Source organism: Cheilinus undulatus, linkage group 8, assembly GCF_018320785.1.
Source record: "Cheilinus undulatus linkage group 8, ASM1832078v1, whole genome shotgun sequence".
Taxonomy (NCBI): Eukaryota; Metazoa; Chordata; class Actinopteri; order Labriformes; family Labridae; genus Cheilinus; species Cheilinus undulatus.
Window position 1 is genome coordinate 49,332,748 of NC_054872.1, and position 19,268 is coordinate 49,352,015.

The 19,268-nt window shown below is 40.4% G+C and overlaps 1 protein-coding gene across 2 annotated transcripts in view; it reads left to right on the top strand.

The window, feature by feature from the left end:
- Window positions 1–19,268, top strand: part of bbs9 (Bardet-Biedl syndrome 9) — a 291,076-nt gene that overhangs the window by 107,511 nt on the left and 164,297 nt on the right. For both annotated transcript variants that reach the window (XM_041794515.1, XM_041794514.1), the window contains exons 15-18: window positions 3,609–3,749; window positions 4,231–4,326; window positions 4,559–4,731; window positions 4,921–5,073. In XM_041794515.1, the coding sequence (XP_041650449.1) occupies window positions 3,609–3,749; window positions 4,231–4,326; window positions 4,559–4,731; window positions 4,921–5,073 (563 nt within the window). The remainder of the gene's footprint in view (window positions 1–3,608; window positions 3,750–4,230; window positions 4,327–4,558; window positions 4,732–4,920; window positions 5,074–19,268) is intronic.

The following is a 19,268-nucleotide window of genomic DNA, read 5'->3' on the forward strand; positions in this document are numbered from 1 at the left end:
TTTCATTAGTAATTGATCCCAGCTCCAAATGAAATAACAACACAGTCAGGTACCTGAAGGTTGTTAGTTGTGCCTAGACCAGTGGTTCTCAAATGGTGTGCCAAGGCACACTAGTGTGCCTTAAGGCAGGTCTAGGTGTGCCGCGGGAATTTGTGCAATACGTTCTAGCTACAACTTTATGGCAAGTACTGTAACCAGGCCTGCCCACAGATCCGACTGAACCCCTGAAAAAATGCCAGAGAATGAGCCCTCCCAAGTTGGGATTTATTGATGATATCAGTGCATGTGTGTTGGATCAGTAGCATTGGTGCTAGCATCCTGGCTAAAAGTGACCTCATTTACAGCTGAAAAGTGTGGCAAACTATTATGGGTTTCAAAATGTTGTTGAAATGATTAATTCATGCTATTTTTAACCAAGTTAACAATTTTTTTCTACCTTTTTTTTGACTCTTATTTTGTCAACTTAAACCATTTTGGTGCTTTTTGGCATTTTTGCCACCTATTTTTATTACTTGACCCATTTTTGCCACCTTTGTGGTACTTTTTGCCATATTTAACCAATTTTTGCCAATTTTTGGAACTTTTTGCCACATTTATCACATTTCTGCCCCCTTTTTGCCACTTTTTGCTCAGTTTTGCTATTGCTTTGCCATCTTTTCATCACATTTAACCTCTTTTTACAACCTTTTAGCATTTTTAATCCTTTTTTAACCACTTTTCTGCCACTTGTGATCTATTTTGCCACCTTTTTGACACTTAGAACCCGTTTTGGCCACCTTTTGGACAATTTCTGCCCACTTTTGCTTTTATTTGACAATGTTTTTGCTCAGTTTTGCCCTTTTTATCACTTTTAAACCATTTTTACCACCTTTGTACAACATTTTACCCTTTTAGACCAACTGTAACCCATTTTTGCAAAGTATTTTGACACTTTCAACAAGTTTTTACCAATTTCAACCCATTGTTTGGCAACTTTTTTTTTTTTTTTCCTACCAATTTTCACCCATTTCTGTCTTTGTTTTGCCACTTTTTGCCCAGTTTTGCCATCTCCATGATCCCCCAGTTGGCTGGGCCCCAGAAAGCTCTCCCCTTTATAGGCCACCTTGACTGTAATATTATGTAAAAAGTTTATTTTGTATAGATTTAAACATGGTGTGCCTTAAGATTTTGGCTGAAACTTAGGTGTGCCTTGGGTGAAAAAAGTTTGAAAATCACTGGCCTAGACTATATAAATCCAGAAAAGACAAACATAGAACAACATAGCTTTAAAATAATGGTTCAAGCTTTCCAAACACTATGTGAATCCACACTTAGTCTTGCTGCTCTTTCCGTGTACATCCATTCTGCTGTTGTTAGCCATGATGATGGCTTTTATTCAGAGTCAACAGATGCTACCATCTCATAGAAACCTTCTCATTCCACAAAACATCATCTGAGCATATTTCATGTCTCTTAGTTCCGTTATTACAAGGCTTATCTGATTCACTCTGGTGTCATCTGGACAACATGCACTAACAAGTGCTAAAAAGGCTGACAGTTTGCCTTTTCAGTAATGTGCCCTTTGAGAGTTGTTGCTTTACTCTGGCTTGCTGTGTAATCAAATCCAGGGCCATGGCTGGAGAGGTTGCTGTTAAGTATAACTCTTATTCTTGGTATTTCTTGCCAAGTTTATTCAGATGGACAAACACTAAATGTTCAGTTACACTAGTAATGCTAAATGTATTTGAATATTGTAGCTTAAAATAGCATCTTCACAGTGTTAAAGAAATAAAGAGCATGTAACTGTTGGCTGACCAATGAGTAACCAAGAAGAAGAGGAAAAATACCCAATAAAACACATGAAGAAGATTATGTCTGTGTAGGCTCTTAAGTCATAAACTCTCCAAATCTTGGTCTGAAGGGGGACAACTGGAACTAGCAAATCCATCTTGTAAAGCTCCCGTCTGAACCAATTGGGCCCAGTTAAAAAGTGACAGCGACGAGGGGCAGTTTTATCAGAGCTTGACATTTCTTCGTAAAAAGAGAACAAAGAACAGCAGTGAGTTGTTTTCTTTTCAAAAACTCCAAAAGTCATATACTGACATGTCTATAGTCACGGTTCGCATTATGCAGTTCTCCATGGAGTTCACTCCTCGGTAGGGGCGCAGCTTGGTAGCAACTACGTCACATGTTTTGTTGCTCTGATTGGCCTGTAAAGATGTGACAGACGTAACGTTCATCCAGTCTCCCTCTGAGTTTTTTTCAAAGGCTCTACCCTTTCCCAAACGCTGTATATCAAAGGTTTTCCAGTGTGAAACAAATCCATCTGGCGTGTCAGGTTAAGTTTGTTCCCTTTTGGACCAAGATCTGGAAGAAGAGTAACCCTTAAATTCCACATACTCCATCTGTGCAGCAATCCACTCGTGAAGTGCACTACAGAGCAGAACACTCCCTTTATAGCAGATCTTTGCAATTTCACGGCACAAGCTCTGGTCTATCTCCTAGGCTGACCGCGATTCCTGTTTATCGGTTGGTCTCGTGTATGTTTGTGAGAACAAAACAGCAGAGTGAGATGCATCAGGAGAGAGAGGAGTGATGCAACGCTGGGCAGGCAGAGAGGCACACAGAACATATTCTTTCTGATGTTTCTCAGCAGTGACGCTGTAAATAACTCAGAAACAACATCTTAAACTAGACAAAAGGTGCAGGCTTTTATACTGAAGTGGCGCTGCTAAGTATCTCTGTTCTGCCCTCCATCTGAGCCCCAACTCCCACGGCCTGTTTAATTCATCAGTCAGTAAATATTTGGTACTGTCCGTTTATCATCAGATTTAAATGTTCATGTCAACATTACGTCCCATCCCTAGGCACATGCAAAAGGTCTCCTGTCTGTTAGAGGGTCACAGAGGTAATACCAAACCTTTTAACTTCCTAATGTACTCAAGCATGGTAGAAGCAAAAATGTAATGGATTAATGCTAAAGTAAAAAAAATCAACCTTAAAAAAATCAAAATAATCTGTTGTTTACATTTGGACTAATTCTAGCAGTGTGATGTCATACTTCTCCCGTGAACTTGCGATCTTTATTCTCCAGCTGCTTTAGAGCAATGCTGAGCTAAAAAATGTATCCTCTGAGCAAGGGGATGTGGAAAATGTGGAATTTGAGGATAATGAGACCCAACTCCATCTCTCAGTGTGAAACCCATCATGAATATTACTAAATGACATCGCTCAGTGGTGTCTACCACTGGAGCTAGGCAAAAGAAAACAGAAAATACAATTTACAATTAGGACTGATTACTCACTCCTTGCAGCTACAACTTGGAATCATTTTTTATCTAAAAAATTGCAAAAGTTGGGGTTTCATTAAAGTATTCATATTTGAATGGTTGATGACATGGTGGATACGTGAAACTCTTATACCAAGTCAGTGATTTTAGATAAAAAAAATAAATCTAGGTATCACAGAAGGTATTTCCAAATAGTAAAGTTGACAGAAGGTGATACCTAGTAGCTTTCTACAAAAGAAAGAAACTATTTAAGTTCACAGAACACAGGGAGTAAGATGTGACAGTAAAATATATTAAAAATATAGTTTCTGAATTTTTTTTATCTTCTCTGTTTCTCAGGAGTTCCCAGGATTCATCAGTCCAGGTTCAGTCTTCCTCTGGCGTTGGTGTGTGTTCCTTCCTCTCCCGCCAAAAACACGAGATTCAAGATCACCATGGACACCAACCAGCCTCCTGTCGAGCTCACCTCCATCTTTCCAGGTAACACACACACACACACACATAAACTCACACAAATGCACACATGACCTTAGTATGAACAGAAAGAGAGGAATGAAAACCACAGAGGAGTGTAGCTACAGTATGTGTACGCTTACATGAGAAATCTTGTTTCTGTAAGCGTGGTTTTGTATTTATGTTCATGTGTTTATGCCTGTTTATGTATTTGGCATTGTGTAGGTGTGTGAGTTTGTGTGTTTCAGCCTTGAGAGTCTCTGCTTTGTTTCTCACTTATCTGACAATCAGCTACAATCAGAAACTTGACGTCTAAACACACTCTAAGTTTGTGTGTCTGTGTGCTTTGTGTGTAAAGAGGGATTTGTGGAGCTCATGCCGGCTCTACATTGTGTGTCTTTGTGAACAGTGTGACTGTATCTTGTTCACCTTTGTTGGCGTCTTGCATCGTGATAGTCTGTCCTATCTGTCTCATCACTCTGCTGTCTGTCTGTCTGCCTCTCTGCAGAGTTTGCAGCTAAATCTGAAGATAAGGACGGGAACGGTTTGGCTTTTCAGTTCCTGTCAGGAGCCAAAGTGACTGTGGTAGCCTCCAAGACCTCCCGTGAGTAGACAAACAGCAAAACATGATTGAAGTGACTCTCACAAAACATCAGTTTACCTTGGATGAAATCTCATTAAGATGTAAATGTGGGCTTTACCAGCTTAAATATCTGAACAGTTCCCTTTAACCATTTTACCAGATAACTTCCATTCAAGAGTCTTTGAAAATAGCGCTCTAAAACCTAAGGATAAAGTCCTGGCCTCTGCTACATGTATTTTTGTCTCTTTGTCAGAGCGTTACCGTATCCAGAGTGACAGCTTCGAGGACATCTGGTTGGTGTTGAAAGAGCTGGTTCAGAGATTTGACAAACATTTCCACAAACTGGGAGTCAAAGACTTCAAGAAAAGCTTCAGTGGACCGCTCCCACTGCAGGATTACTTCCTGTCCGTGGACAAACACTTCCAGGTACAAAAGCATGAGAAAGACAGGTTTAAAAGTTGTCAGGCACCATGTATGAATACAATACACTGATATGCAAGATTTAAAGTAACATTTCCTTTCGAAGAGAGATCAGTATTTGCTGGAGGAATCTTTAAGTGAAGTCTACCAAACACCTCATCATTTCTCCTTGTGTATGTTTGTGTTATATTTTAGCTTCGTGTCAGTGCTCAGCAGTACCAGGACCTCCTGTCAGAGCGGGCCGTCCAGTTCAGAGCCATCCAACGTCGCCTGCTTACTCGATTCAAAGACAAAACACCAGCACCTCTGCAGAACCTGGACACCCTGCTGGACGCTACCTACAGCCAGGTCAGATACAACGTACAGCATTAAACACATATGCACTGACAGTAGCTTATTTTGCACGGAGACCAAATGAATAAGAGAAGAAAGATCTTGTTTGGAGTGACTGGAAGAGACCACCTTGTGTGTTTCATCATGATTGGTTCCTGGAGGTTAAACGTTGTGTGTTGACGAGGTTGAAATTCTAAGAGAGAATTCCAGGGTAACCTTTGACCCTCAAGTTCAACATGTTGGCTTTGCTGCAGGAGATATTAATATATAATCCAGATCCACCAATATGTAAAAAGATCTATGAGCATGTCTGAGGATCCGAAGGTATGGAGAAACAACTGCAAGCTATTTTTCAACACACGATTTAGATACAGTAATGAAGAAAAGCTTTTTAACTATCTGAAACTGATGCTGTGAGGCCCTTTGTGCCACTGCAGACAGGAACTGCTTTGAATGATGGCTCAAATACAGCCGATACAAAGAAACACTTTTATTTGGACTTTATTTTTATTTTTATTTTTATTTGTAAATATGGTAATATTTTAAAGATTTTTGTCAGAGAATTTTTTCATTATTGATTACTGTGTGTCACACATAAAAAATTTGCGTTTTAATTTACATTTAGTTTTTCTTTTGTCTTTTTAGTCCCTAACCTGACACGCCAGATGGATTTGTTTCACAAATTCATCCGGAAAACTTCCCATAGGTGGTGTTTGGGATAGGGCAGGGCCTTTGAAAAAAAATTTCCTGGCTCATTGGATGAATGGTCTGTGTGTTAGATCTATATGGGCCAATCAGAGCAACAAAACACGTGACGTAGCCACTGCCGAGGAGTAAACTCCATAGAGAACTGCATAACACGAAGCATGGCAACTGTAGACATGTCAGTACACGACTTTTGTCGTTTTTGAAAAGAAAACAACTCACTGCTGTTCTTTGCTCTTCTTTTGACAAAGAAATGTTGTCAAGTTCTGTTACAACTGGCACTTTAGCAGCATCCACACTAGGAAGCTGTTACTATTATTGTTTGTGAATGAGACACTGTTTGCAATGGGCCTGATTTTCATAGAGGAAGACAAACTTTCCTCCCCATGACTGTACAATGGTTCATTCAGATGTCCACCAACAGCCCCAGCAGATGGGGACACTGTTTGCTCTGCAGCAGCCTGCTTCATACTTGTGTGTTGAATCTATAACATAGTATACGTCATAGGTTCATGTGGCCTTGAACCTACCCAGGTTACCTGACATGCACCTTTTCAAAAATGTAATGACATGTCAAAACTCCGCAGACTGCAGATCTACTGGGCTACTGGGCTGCTTTGAGTTACTGCCAGTCTCTGAGCAATGTCTACAGGCTTATTGTGTATACTCTGTCTAGAATGACCTAAACAGCTTGCACAAACCAATTCATTAATTTTCTTGCAAACATGAATTCATCAATAAAAATTCCCCCGCCCATGCCTCAGCTGATTCAGCAGCCATACAGATCTTTAGCCATCTTTGCAGTAACTGCAGAAGTATCAACTACTGCTGGATATTTATCGCCTCCTGCTCCAACATAACACGCTCAGTCACCATGGTTTCCTTTACACGAACAAGCAGGGCACGTGATGGAACTGAAATACAAATAGTGCTGCCAACTGGTGTTTATCTAGAGTATTGCAGAGATACTGAGACACGGCAACATGCAAGTTAAAAGTGCTCGCATGGGTGAGGGTAACTACTACTACTACTAATATAAAGTACATTTAATAAAAAAAATAATAATAATAATAATAATTTAACTTGCACCATGGCGATAATTTCTGTAAAGCATAGCTACAGTGTGGATTTGACACAAAAGTAAAAACCACACTTTTGTGGTGCATTGGACCTGGATTTTGTGTTTGTGAATCAGAAAATGTTGTATTGACTCATTTGCACAGGTGTATGTGGTGCAAAAGCTGCAGAATCCTTTGGTGAATCAGGCTGTTAGACTTTAAAGCCAATAATAACTAAGTAGAGGTTTACAAACCTGTCTACAGATCTGCAGGTCTGTGTGCTTAGATCATCTGTAGATTACTCATCTGAATATGATTTTGCAACAGTAATATCTCCATAGCTGCCATCTTTGTTGATTGGATGCAGAAGTGAAAGTATTAAATCATGGTGCCATATACTGCAAAGGAAAGTAAAATCAAGTCCTCTTACATGAAGAGAATTTAAAAAAACTTGAGTTTTGTGACTGTTGGAGGTCGATTCTGTACCTTGGAGAGTAAGTCTCACTCTCCTGCTCTCTTATTGCTGTCTCTCATTACCTCTCACAAACACACGCTCACACAGCGATGACGTGTTAGTGCAGATTTACAGTGTGAGAGTTGTTTTCTGCTGATTTATGGACTTCCTCTCTTTTGGTGATTAGCTGTGAGCTCACACCCAGTTTTTACACTCACACAAAGTCACATTAGTTTCAACAGACACAACGTGTTACAGACGCACTCGTACCCGCTTGACCTCCGTAGAAACCCAGAGACCACGTTTAAAACAAAGCAGGCGTCGAGTTTTTGTGTCTCCTTTTGTTTAAGTTTGACGTATGTGAGGGTGGAGCTGCTTTGGTGTATTTGTGTTAGCGTGTTCGTCTGTGTGAGAGGTACAAAGTGATGGTCCCTTGCCCCTGCTGTTTTCTCTAGAGGCCGACTTGGCGCTCATCATCTCCACCGTCCATTAGCTTCTCATTAACGTAGCGAGGTGGTGTGACTTCATCTCTTCATCAGCCGCATGAGCCGTTGGTGCGTCAGCGTTCGGCTCTTTGTGATCAGCTCCAACTACACATTTGTTTAATCCACATTTACTTTAAGAGTTCAGAGACTTTGTTGGAGCTTAATGAGGGGAAATGAAAGAGCTCGTTGAAGGTCTTAATGCTATTCTAACCCAAATAATCAGTGTTTAACTAATGTTAGCCTGTCTGTCGCCACCACTGGCTATCAGGGAGCCAACTTTTAATTTGTCTGCCTTGAATGTTAATACCCTCTCTCTGGTTAATGTCCACCAGTTAACGGTTTAATCAGAAACATTAACCTAGCGCTTTCATACTTAATCAGACCTGTTGTTTCAGTCACGCTTGACAGAAAAAAAAAAAAAAAATCAGCAATCAACATGTTATCTAAATAAATGTGATACACATGCACTGAGATCCTGCAGTAAGATTGTTAGAAACAACTGGTAATGATTAAGAACACGTTTACAGAGCTTGTTTCTAAATTCATATCATGAGGGAAAATTTCACTATTAATATATAGTTAGAGAAGGTTAATTTGTTGTGTTCAAGTTGGTCTTTCAAGATGCACTTTGATTGAAATCATACTAAATCAGCTTTTTTGAAGTTGGTCTAACACATCATAGATTAAGCAGCTGGAGATCAATGCACTCTAGGGTGTGTACCACCCAATCAGAACAAAACTAGACAAGGCGTTCTGCACATGCTCCTTTATTTATCAGCGATAGGTTAATTGCCATAGATACAGTCGGTGTCGCGTCACAGTTGCATCATAGATGGGGGCGGGGAATTTGAAGGGGGAAAACAATCTTTTCCCCCTCGCCAGCAGCACTGTCAACCCGTGGATTTTAAATTCTGATACATATGCTAACCGCTAAAATGTCATACATTGATTCATTACAGCACAATAGCCATCATGAGCTGCATATTGGTTATTGACGACTTGGTACATCACGTGAGGATTTACACACACAACAGCCTCAAAAACTATCGGTCCCTGGAGGCACATAACTTTTTTTACAAGTGGCTTTGTCGGAGTTGTGCTTCATCACACACTAATTATGCTGTATACTCGTTAGCTTTTGTAATGAGGCAAGGTAGTTGCATAACATAGTAGTTAGTTAACTTCTCTTAAAACTAGTAATTGAACATTCATGTTAACTACAAACCAATCTAACACTGTTTAAATAAGGTGAACATAACGTTGTCATACCTGTAATGAAGTGCTGACTACAGACGTACACATGTTTGGATTTTGGATCCCACAAGCAACCAAACTCATCCTCCCGCCGGATCACTTGAAGCCACCGCGTTCTTCTCCTCAGCTCTGAGCTTCAATTTGGTAAAAATATAAAACTTCAGATTTGGATTTTTTTAAACTTATTTTCTGTGCAAAAGGGTACACAACAGTTCCTCTGCATTATGGAAAGCGGTTTGTTTTCCCCCTCGACGCAAACCGGATGTGACGTTTTGTGGGTGTTCCTCTTTATGCCGACTGTATCTATGTCAGAGCGAGAAACTCCAAAAAGAGTTCATCCATCCATTTTCTACACTGCTTATCACGTTGGAGGTCGCAGGGGGCTGGAGCCTATCCCAGCCGTCATTGGGCGAGAGGCGGGGTACACCCTGGGGCACATATGGAGACGGACAACCAGGCACATTCACATCTACAGCTAATTTAGAGTCACCAATTAACCTAATGAGCATGTCTTTGGTAGTGGGAGGAGGCTGGAGTACCCAGGGAGAGACGGGCAGAACATGCAAACTCTGCACAGGAAGGCCCTGACCGGGAAGCGAAGCAGGAATGTTCTGCTATAAGACAGCAGCACTAACCCCTGTGTCGCTGTGCAGCCCTCCGTACAGAGAAGTGCCATCAAAATCTCAAAGTTTCCAGTTCAACTTGTGCGAAAAAGCTATTTTGATCTATTTCTAATAGGGCTGACAGCCTCAAGTTGATTGGTCAATTAATTGGTTGATGACCTCATGTTTGACCAAAGTCCAATTGGTCGAACAATCGAACGTGCTACTTTAAATAGAAGAATCCATTTTTTTTTGCAGGGGTGAGAAGGGAGACGTCATGTGTTTTTATTTTTTCAGTCATCTAGTGTTACAAAATATAATTTACAAAAAAAATAACTATGAATATAACTACTCAAACATAATTTACTTGCCCCTTTAAGGGTAATTAATTACAGGTTAAATACCCAGAAAGTCAAAACAACGTCACTAGGACCCTCCCACCGGAGCCTGTGAAGCATGTTTATACTCTTTTTTATGTTAATTGACAGCATGTTGAAAAAGTCAGCATTGTGGCAACATTTTGTTAAAAAGGATTATTATTTAATTAAAATATAAGGAAGTTATACTGCAAACGTAAGATTTTTAGGTTCATTTTGGGATCATTTTGAATTTCAATTACCACCTAAATGCACTAACTACATAGTCAGTGATAAGTTTGATGTAGAAATAACATAAATTTAATTAATTATTTATTTATTTATTTATTTATTATTTGGTCCGTCCCACGACCGATCGATTAATTGATGATCTGGTGCGATTTTAATCGACCAAGTTTTTCTTTGGTTGACTACAGCCCTAGTTTGTAAGTCCCAAAGTAGAAACTCAAATAGGCAAAAATGTTTTTAAAAGCTCATAGAGAAGAAAAGGCTGCAAACATGGATTACAGCCTCCACCTAAAGTTTGGAGGAGCGAGAGAGGGAAAGCACCAAAACAGGACTTGACTCGTTAAGCCTGATGGTTTTCTGTAAAACAGTCGGGTCAATCAGAAAAGTTTCTGAAATTCCCTGAAGTCCACAGACACAAACTGAGCACTGTCTCACTGAGATCTGTGTAGGTTTACCGGTGCAGGCATAGTGCCATAGTAGCCATGAAGCCGCACAAGTGGATACGTAAAAATGCAGGACGCATGCCTGTAAACATCACTGCATCAACTTCTTTTCCCTCGTGATTTTCACGCCTTACATCATGCATGTATAGTAACAGCAAAAACAAGTACATTGTGCCACCGAAATAGCCATCTGTGTGAAACACAGCACGCCGTGCTGCTCATGGTGCAATGTCCAGGTTTACAGCATGGGCGTATATGGATACAGGACAGTTTTCATTGGTCCTACTTTCTTGTCTTGTTTTAACTTGCTCTAATTGTGTCTCTGTTGTATCTCGACATCATTGTAAATGAGGGAAACCTCAATGAATGTTAACAGTTAAATAAAGGTTAAATAAATAGATAAATAAATAGATAAATAAAAAAATAAATAAATAAAGAGATCAGCATAGATGAGGCTGTGGCAGCAGTTTTTTCAGAACTGAACATTTCTTTATTAAGAGAAGAGCAAAGAACCTCACTGAAGCTTTTCCTAGTGGATGTTTTTGCCGTCTTCCTGCTTGGCTTCAGCAAGAGTTTTTATTCTCTAACTGGCCCCATTCAGCTGCCCTTCCCTAGGCTGTATAATTCTCTGTGAAACCTTCTCAAACTTTAATGTTTTGGCTCTGAATGTGCGGTTTGAATTACCTGCCAGGATGTCAGTGTCTTCCCTGACTCCACCTCCTTGCTTCTGTCTGATATAAAGCTCTGATATCATGACTCTTCATCTTCCAGCTAATGCTTTCTGCTGTCACTCCTGTCCATCACATGTTCCCTCTATCTTCTCTCTCTCTTCTCCTCTCGTCTCTTCCCGCCATCTAGCTGCTCTTATGCGGGAAGTTTCTGACACACTATACACTCTGTAATGTATACACACCCGCCATAATGGAGGCTATCGACAGCGATGGTCGGAAGAGTGATGAACGCGTCAAATTAATAATTCATGTCAGTATTGGGAGGCATGCTGCTGAGGCCTGGGCCAGATCAGCAGTTTGTGTCTCTAATGTGACGAATTTAATAGAGAAACATCAAATCATCATCTTTATGAAAACATGTCAGGGAAATAAATTAGATGTGATTTCAATGTTTTTTTTCACTACACTGTTTGGCATATTTTCTTCTGTTTGTGTTTTGAATTCTATATTTTTGGAAGTCTTTTATTGTAGAGAGTGCTCATGCATCCTTAAAAAATTTTACCTAGAGGTGGCTTGATATTTACATAAAAAACACTGCATTTTTCTGCTTTTTCTATCTGTCCCTATCATATCGTGCAGTGTTGTGCATCCTTACTGCAGTAGTTTGTCTGTAGACAGAGAGGGTGGTGCTGCTTCACTCCTACTGGCCTACTTTTTCCCCCCAGGTGAAACCTCAGAGGACTATTTAGAAAGCAGAAATGTCATTGATGTTTACCTCGCTGAGCTTCGGCTCCATGCCAGCAATCACACCGTTGTTGGAATGGTGCAGGAATGTGTGGCCAATCAGGAATGCTGGTGAACCAGGCACCTCTTTCATTTTGACCTGCAGGAATGTCTACTGGGTAAATTTTATGCATCAATCTTGGGTGATGGAGGAGGGAGGTGGGTGGGTTTCCCCCTCGTTAGCAGTGTGTGTCTCCACATGCAGCAGAGCCGGCCTTCGCCGCCGAGCCGTCAAGAGATAAGAGGAACGAGCTCCCTGTGAGAATACTCTGTGGTCGGCTCTGCGTTTATGCAGCAGAGGATAATATTTCCATTGTTCATGCTGCCTTTATGGGCTCATATATATTATTCATGAATTCCTGAGAGCTAGTGAGCCACGGCTGACTCTGTGTGTGCATACGTGTAAGAGCAGAAAACTTTTTCGTCTGCCCACCACAGAGGTTGAACTCCAAAATCAACCCTGTGTTTGAACCCTTTGACCAGCTGGATATGATTGATGACTTTCAGAACAGAGTGAGACCCATGAATGAGTGTTTGTTAGCTGATAAAGTGGTCGATCCAGCAGAGGAAACCAGCTGTGGTGCACCAAAATATACAGCTTTATTTGGGCTGGAGTTGAACCTGGGCGGTAAATATTGAATTTTAAGATATATCACTATTTCTAAGAATAAGATATACTGTCAGACATTATGATTTCTATTGACATAGTTAATAATAATGTTGATTTAACAAATAAAAACAGGCCACATGATTGAAACCACTAACACTGTTTCTAACTGGGTGTGTGTTTGCTGCGTGAAAGCTGCAGCAGCTGCACCTCACACCATCACAGCTGTCATACCAGATGTGTTTTTTCTGCATGTAAGTCGCACCTCCCTGCTGTTATAGTGCTGTTTTTGTCATGATTTTTACTTCGATAGGCTCTATGCACGGCAGGGTGTGACGTGTTTCATGTGAAAAATTAACAATATGCTCTGAGCCAAAACAGAACCTGCTGTCATCATTCTCCAAAACTAAACCGTCCTATACTGCATTTATTTGTCGGTTTGTTATTATCATAATGGCATCCAAACGTGCGATAATGATGTTTCAGAGATGGGTTAATAGCACTTCTGGACGTCATTGCTATGTGCTGCAATGTACATCTTCAGTTAAATTTAACTCGTCATTGAAAGTCACCTTGTTGTCGACCGGAAGTTTGGGAGCGGTCTAATGTCAAATGCAGAACTGATGCATGCTTGGAAGATATAAATCTCTCTAAAAGTGATTTGATTCATTCTATCACTGAGCCAGGAAAATAGTTTTAGTTTTTGTCTTTGACAGCAGCATGATGACTGACATGTATGCCCAAGGCTGGAGAGAGTAAAATTCCCTGATTTGAAAGACTTCAACGAATGGTAATTTTATATATGTACAGAAACATTAAAATTGAATAGATGAAATGAAAAGTGAAGAGCCTTTTTGGGTCTCGCCCCTGACAGTTATCTGATATTGCCAGAAAAACTAAAACTAACCCTGAATTTCCATATACAGCGTGTGCGCTGCGCACCAAAGCGCTTCAGGTTTGCTTCAACCAAAAGGCAAGCAACCTCGCCCACTGGAAGCGAGTTCAGAGTGCTGCGCCGCGGCATGCAAGCCCTGATCAGCAGGAAGAGATCACAGGAGAACTGCAAGTTCACGCAGGAATAGCATGTCAACAGCGTACTATTTTACCTTTTGGGGTTAATTTATCATCCTTTCTGATCTAAGTCCATGATATTATTGCTTCTTCCAATGGGTGAGTATATTTGGAAGTTAAAAGGTTAATGATTGCTTAAAGGATCTGTGGTTTTATGTAAAATTCCTTGGCTAAATATCCTCAAAAGTTAACTTTTCCTCATCAATGGCGCCGTTGTAGCTCTGTGACCCACTTACCCACTGCTCACGCTGCAGGATGAGATGTAATGTTGATATCGGGATGATTTATGATCTGGTGTCCATGCATTGTGTTGTATTTTGAAAGAACCGGATATTCTACGCTTGTGACTTCCTCTTCTGGAGCTTTCTGATCGACAGGTATTGACGCGGTTTGGCAGCGGCCAGCGCTGAAAATAGACTTGCATTGTATCTCGAACGAAGCAGAGCGAAGAGTCAGTCCAGGCTGGAGTGCCGGCTGTGGAAATACTCTGATAGACTAGAGAGGGAGCGATTTGCTCCACAGTACGATTTGCTGGCGTTTCGTGGCGCGTTCGCTGGATGTGGAAATTAGAGGTAAGGCCTGGCTTTGGCCAGAGGCGGCCCTGGAGACATTGATAATGTGTGATTCTGCCAGTGCGGTATTGATTCTGCAGCATCAATATGTGAGTGCCTGCTTCACCAACTTAGCCAAACTGGTACCCAGTTTATTGTTTATAATGGTCAAAACTTGCAGGCAAACTCCTGCACATTGTCTTGATTGCACAAATATGTTGCCCCCTGCAAGATTTGTCCCACCCAATTTTCCAGATTTGTGCAGTTTAGACAGTTAGACAGTGTTCTCTCTTTCTTAATGCTCCCCTGTCTTTCTGTTTGTTTGTTTTTTTGTTTTGTTTTGTATTTTTGTTTTATCTGTCTCCATGAAAAGCATCCTTTGGTCCCATGAAGGCAATATATACATTGAAGCTGTTACTAGTTCTGTATTTTTTTTATACCATCAATCATTGATTTAAATACTGGAGGGTTTTTTTTTTTTATCATTTTGAAGCACACATTATTGTAGAGTACATGACATTTTGAAAACCACAGTTTAAGGCCATGCCTTTAATTTTTGGCAGGATTTAGACCAGGGGTGTCAAACTCAAAGCTCGGGGGCCATATCCGGCCCGTGTTAAATCTGGCCCGCAAGATGATCTCATATTTCTGTTCCACGGGCCCATCAGTATAAGGTCTGCAGATTTACTCAAGTATAAAAATATGAACTTATCCTTGATGATTAAAGATATCCTTGTTAAGTCAGAAAATCTGAAAAAGTAAGAAGAAAAAATAATTAAATAAGAAGTCAGGAATGTGGGAAAATAAACTGATTTGAGTTTTCATGTCTTATTTTCAATTTTGCATCTCTCAATGAGGACTCAAAAATGGGATTTTCACTTTTTATTTCATACTTTGAGCATTTCAAGTCATAATTTTGACTTCTCATATATGTTGAGCTTGTAGACTTATAATGTAAAATTTTAAGTCATGTTTTGACCTTTTTAACGAATTCTTTTGTATTTTGTCTCATATTTTCAACTCTAAACTTTGACTTCATAATCCCATAGTTTGACCTTTTAGACTCACATCTTTTGAATCATATTTTGACTTTCAATTTCACAATTACAAATTTATTTCATATTTTGACCTCTTAAGCTCATAATTTTGTCTTTCTTTCTAATCTATTTGCCTTTGAAAAACATTATTTTTCAATTTCAATTTAATGTTTTGACCTTTTTGAACTAATACATTTACCTTTCTCAGATTGTGAGCCTTTAAACTTGTCTTTTTTACATTTTTAACGTCAAAATCATTTATCATCGGTGCAAACGTTTTTTCTTTAAATACTTTTTTTTTTACTGGTGAAACAAGGTTGACAGTTTATGGTTAAAAAGGTGACCCTGTTAGGCCCTTAGGTTAGTCCAGAATCCAGAGTCCAGAATCTGGCCCCTGCTGTGATTGAGTTTGACACCCTGATTTAGACCATGTGTGAGAGTTTCCTGCAATTGTAGAAAGCTAAAAATGGAAAATTTACCAGTATTGGGTGTCAATAACTTTCATTTTTGTTGCTGTGGTATCAGACAGGTTTCAGTATGATTTTTACTAGACCATATCAAAGTTTGTAATTCAAATATAGTGACAGTTATTTTTCATTTATTTGCTTATACTGTATAATGTATCATCACTGAGCTCTAAATATAGATGCAGATACAGTTTTTGTCCATTATTCCCAGCCCTAGCTGCGTTGGTAATTTCCAGCTCTTATCACTGAGTTTTTCTGTCTTCTGTGGAGATCTGAGGTGTTTTTCTCCCACACCTCCCTCCACCGTCCCTCCTTAAAAAGCCATCCGTCATCGTGGCCCCTGTGTTTTACACTCTCCCCTCTAACTGGTGTTTGATTAATCTGTGGCAGTCAGAGGTTAGCCTGCTGCTAGTGCAGCTCTGCTAACTAACCGGCTAACCTCTTGAATTCTGGGGGAAACCCAGGACTGTCACTCAAAGGCATAAAAACTAAAAGCCATAAAAGTCATTTGTGGAAACGGATGACGGGGGGCCGAAGGGGGCATAACAAAGGGGAGGGAGACTTTTCAGTTTCCATAAATATTTTCCCCGCCGCTGTTTCCTCTGGAGGTGAAATGTCCGTCGTTTGTTAGTATTAGCATTAGCGCTGGGCTAGCTAGTGCTGCCGTCTGGGAGCTGGGGGGCTCGGTAGCCGGGGCCGGGCCGGGCCAGGCTGAGCCTCCCTGTAATTATGAGTTCAAACGCTGGAAGAGGGCGGCTCGCTGACTGACGGGGTGACTGACAGGCCGTCCAGGGGCCTCGGCGGGCCCCTAATGGAGGCTTCTGGTAGACAGCAGCTTGATTTATCTGGCCCCAAATGGACCTCTAAACATGGCTAAACACAGATCCCACTGTGGAGCGTGGGACCACCACCATTAACAGCCAGGCCTCTCACTCCCTGTGTGTTTGAGGAAGTGTGCATTTCAAGCATGTATAATATGAGCTATACGCATGTGTAATTATGTTTAATTTGGCCATTGAAGTGTTTTCACATTCATAACTCTGTGTGTATTAAAGTCTGGAAGCATTTTTCACTACATTTTACATTTCTAGATGTATGAAGACTTTGTAAGTGCCGGTAAGTTGGCTTATGTTGTATGTTTGTATGTTTCGTAAATGCATGTCAGGGAGTTAAGATTCATTCTATTTGCCAGCATGTGCAAGAAAAATCTGCACAAATCAGAAATGTGGACAACAAAAACAAACCTGAGATTTGGTTCAAAAACAATTTAAGGCATGAGAGTGACTGTGAGTGATAAAAAAACTCTCAGTGAAGAGGAAAAAGACTCAAAGTGAGTACAAAGTTTGGCAGCAGGATGGTGGAAATGAACAAGATCACAGAAACCCATGAAGGCAACTATCCACCTCTCAGGTAGAAAGAAGGGCGGTCAAATGATTAAGATTTTTAATAGGTATTATCCCTCTTTCTTCCTGTTTGGATACTGACCTGCTTTTATTTTGAAATCAAATTAGTCACTTTGGGTCGATTGAAGATTATTACATGAACTTAACCACAGAAAAAGAACTTAGTATGGATTGAAAGAAAATAAGGGAACAGAAGATGTAAACTATTTGATAACACAAGGTCCAGATGGTTTCTGACTCGTCCACTGAGCTGTCTGAGAGTTTATTTTTTTTAGTGAAATAAGACATTAAGGAGTCAGCGGTGGACCTATTTAACATGAGAGTGGCTGCTATGAGACACTGTAGTGACATGTAATTAATTGCAATTAAAGAAAACTGATGCACTTATAACATTCCTTAGTTCTTTTTTATCTGTTAGTTTTGGGGTCTTTTGCCTCTATGTGGGCAAGATGGCTAAAGAGAGACAGAGAATGGGGGAATACATGCAGTAAACAGCCCCAAGACTGGGAATCTCTCCCATGAACAGTGTGTCTAGGACTACAGCCTGCTTCACCAACTGAGCTAAACCTGCACCCATAATTTACCTTAGTTCATCTCAGTGTTTTTTTCCCAAAGCAGACCTATCAAGGCAGAATTTAAAGGCATACCAAATCCTCATCTATACAAAATTTCCTATTTAAAACAGGTTACAGTGAATAGAATGAATAGCTTTAGTTCAGGCTGGCCACGGAGTCCAGCACTGCTGTGTAATTGAGATCAGCTGATCTCACGCAAGCCCTCATCAGCTGACGGCCAGCTGATTTGCTTTTAAGCACACTACTGGCTAATCGTACTCATGCTGCCATATTTAACCTGCTCTAACCTGACTATGCTTTGCTGCTCCCTCTCCAAGCTAATTTTTACAACCATCCTCCACCCCAGCTCCTCCTTCCTAGAACAGCCACATATTATTCCTTCAAATTGTGCGTTCTTGACAAAGTGGTCCTGACTGAACTGAAGTTTTGTAAAGTTGCAGTAATTATAGTTGCACAAATTGCTACGGCAGAGTAAGACTGCCACAACATTTAAGAAACTCAAGCAAATCTCCAACTCACTGTTTACCAAAGCACTTCACAATGACTAAAACACAGAAATAAAACACTGCAAAAATAAAAAATAGTAAGGAGAAGATATAAAAGCAAATAAGAGCACTGTAAAATCCATTAAAGGAATAGAATCATAAAACAACATTAAATTACAAATAAAAACCTTAACTCTCCAACACAATAAAAAAATGACATAAAAAGATCACCCAACTTGAATGCATAGTTTAAAGCCAAAGGATGAAAATAAGGTTTAAGATGCAAATTAATGCAAAAAACATTAATGGATGCTGGCTCAACATTGGTAGAAAGTTAATCTGAATCCACTCTGTGCTGACATGCAGCAACCCCGCAGGACCCAGGGGTGTAACAGTTTGCAGAGGTCACAGTTCACATACAATCCTGCATTTATAATTCAAGGTTTCACTTCCAGTATGTATTTTTATCACTTACGTCTATGTCTGTGACTTGTCACTACGACCAGCCTGCTTGTGCCCATATTTGTCCTCCAGTCTTGACTGCTGCTGTGTGCTCTCAGGTCAGCTGTGTATGAGATAAAAGGACCGACAGGAGCAGAACCACTTCCTCTCAGTCCTTCTCTGACGACCCCCCCCGTAGATGTCCCATGCCAGGAACACACACATTCACACCCATCAGTTGTCTCCCTCTCTGGAGGCTGAATGGAGCTCAGAGGGCTGGCAGTGGTCTGGTTTGTTTTCCCTCTGACACTCTGTTTATGTGAACCCCTGTCTTATCGATGAATGGCTGTCTTTCATTCAGCTGACTGACACTCAGTGTTCACTCAATATGACCAGGTGTGTGTGCATGTGTGTTGAGAGTGGGCTGCAATATCAGTAAAACATTTGGTCTTTTCATCCTGTGATGAGGAGCCACTGCAAACTTCACTGCAACATCTCTATGGACACATAAAC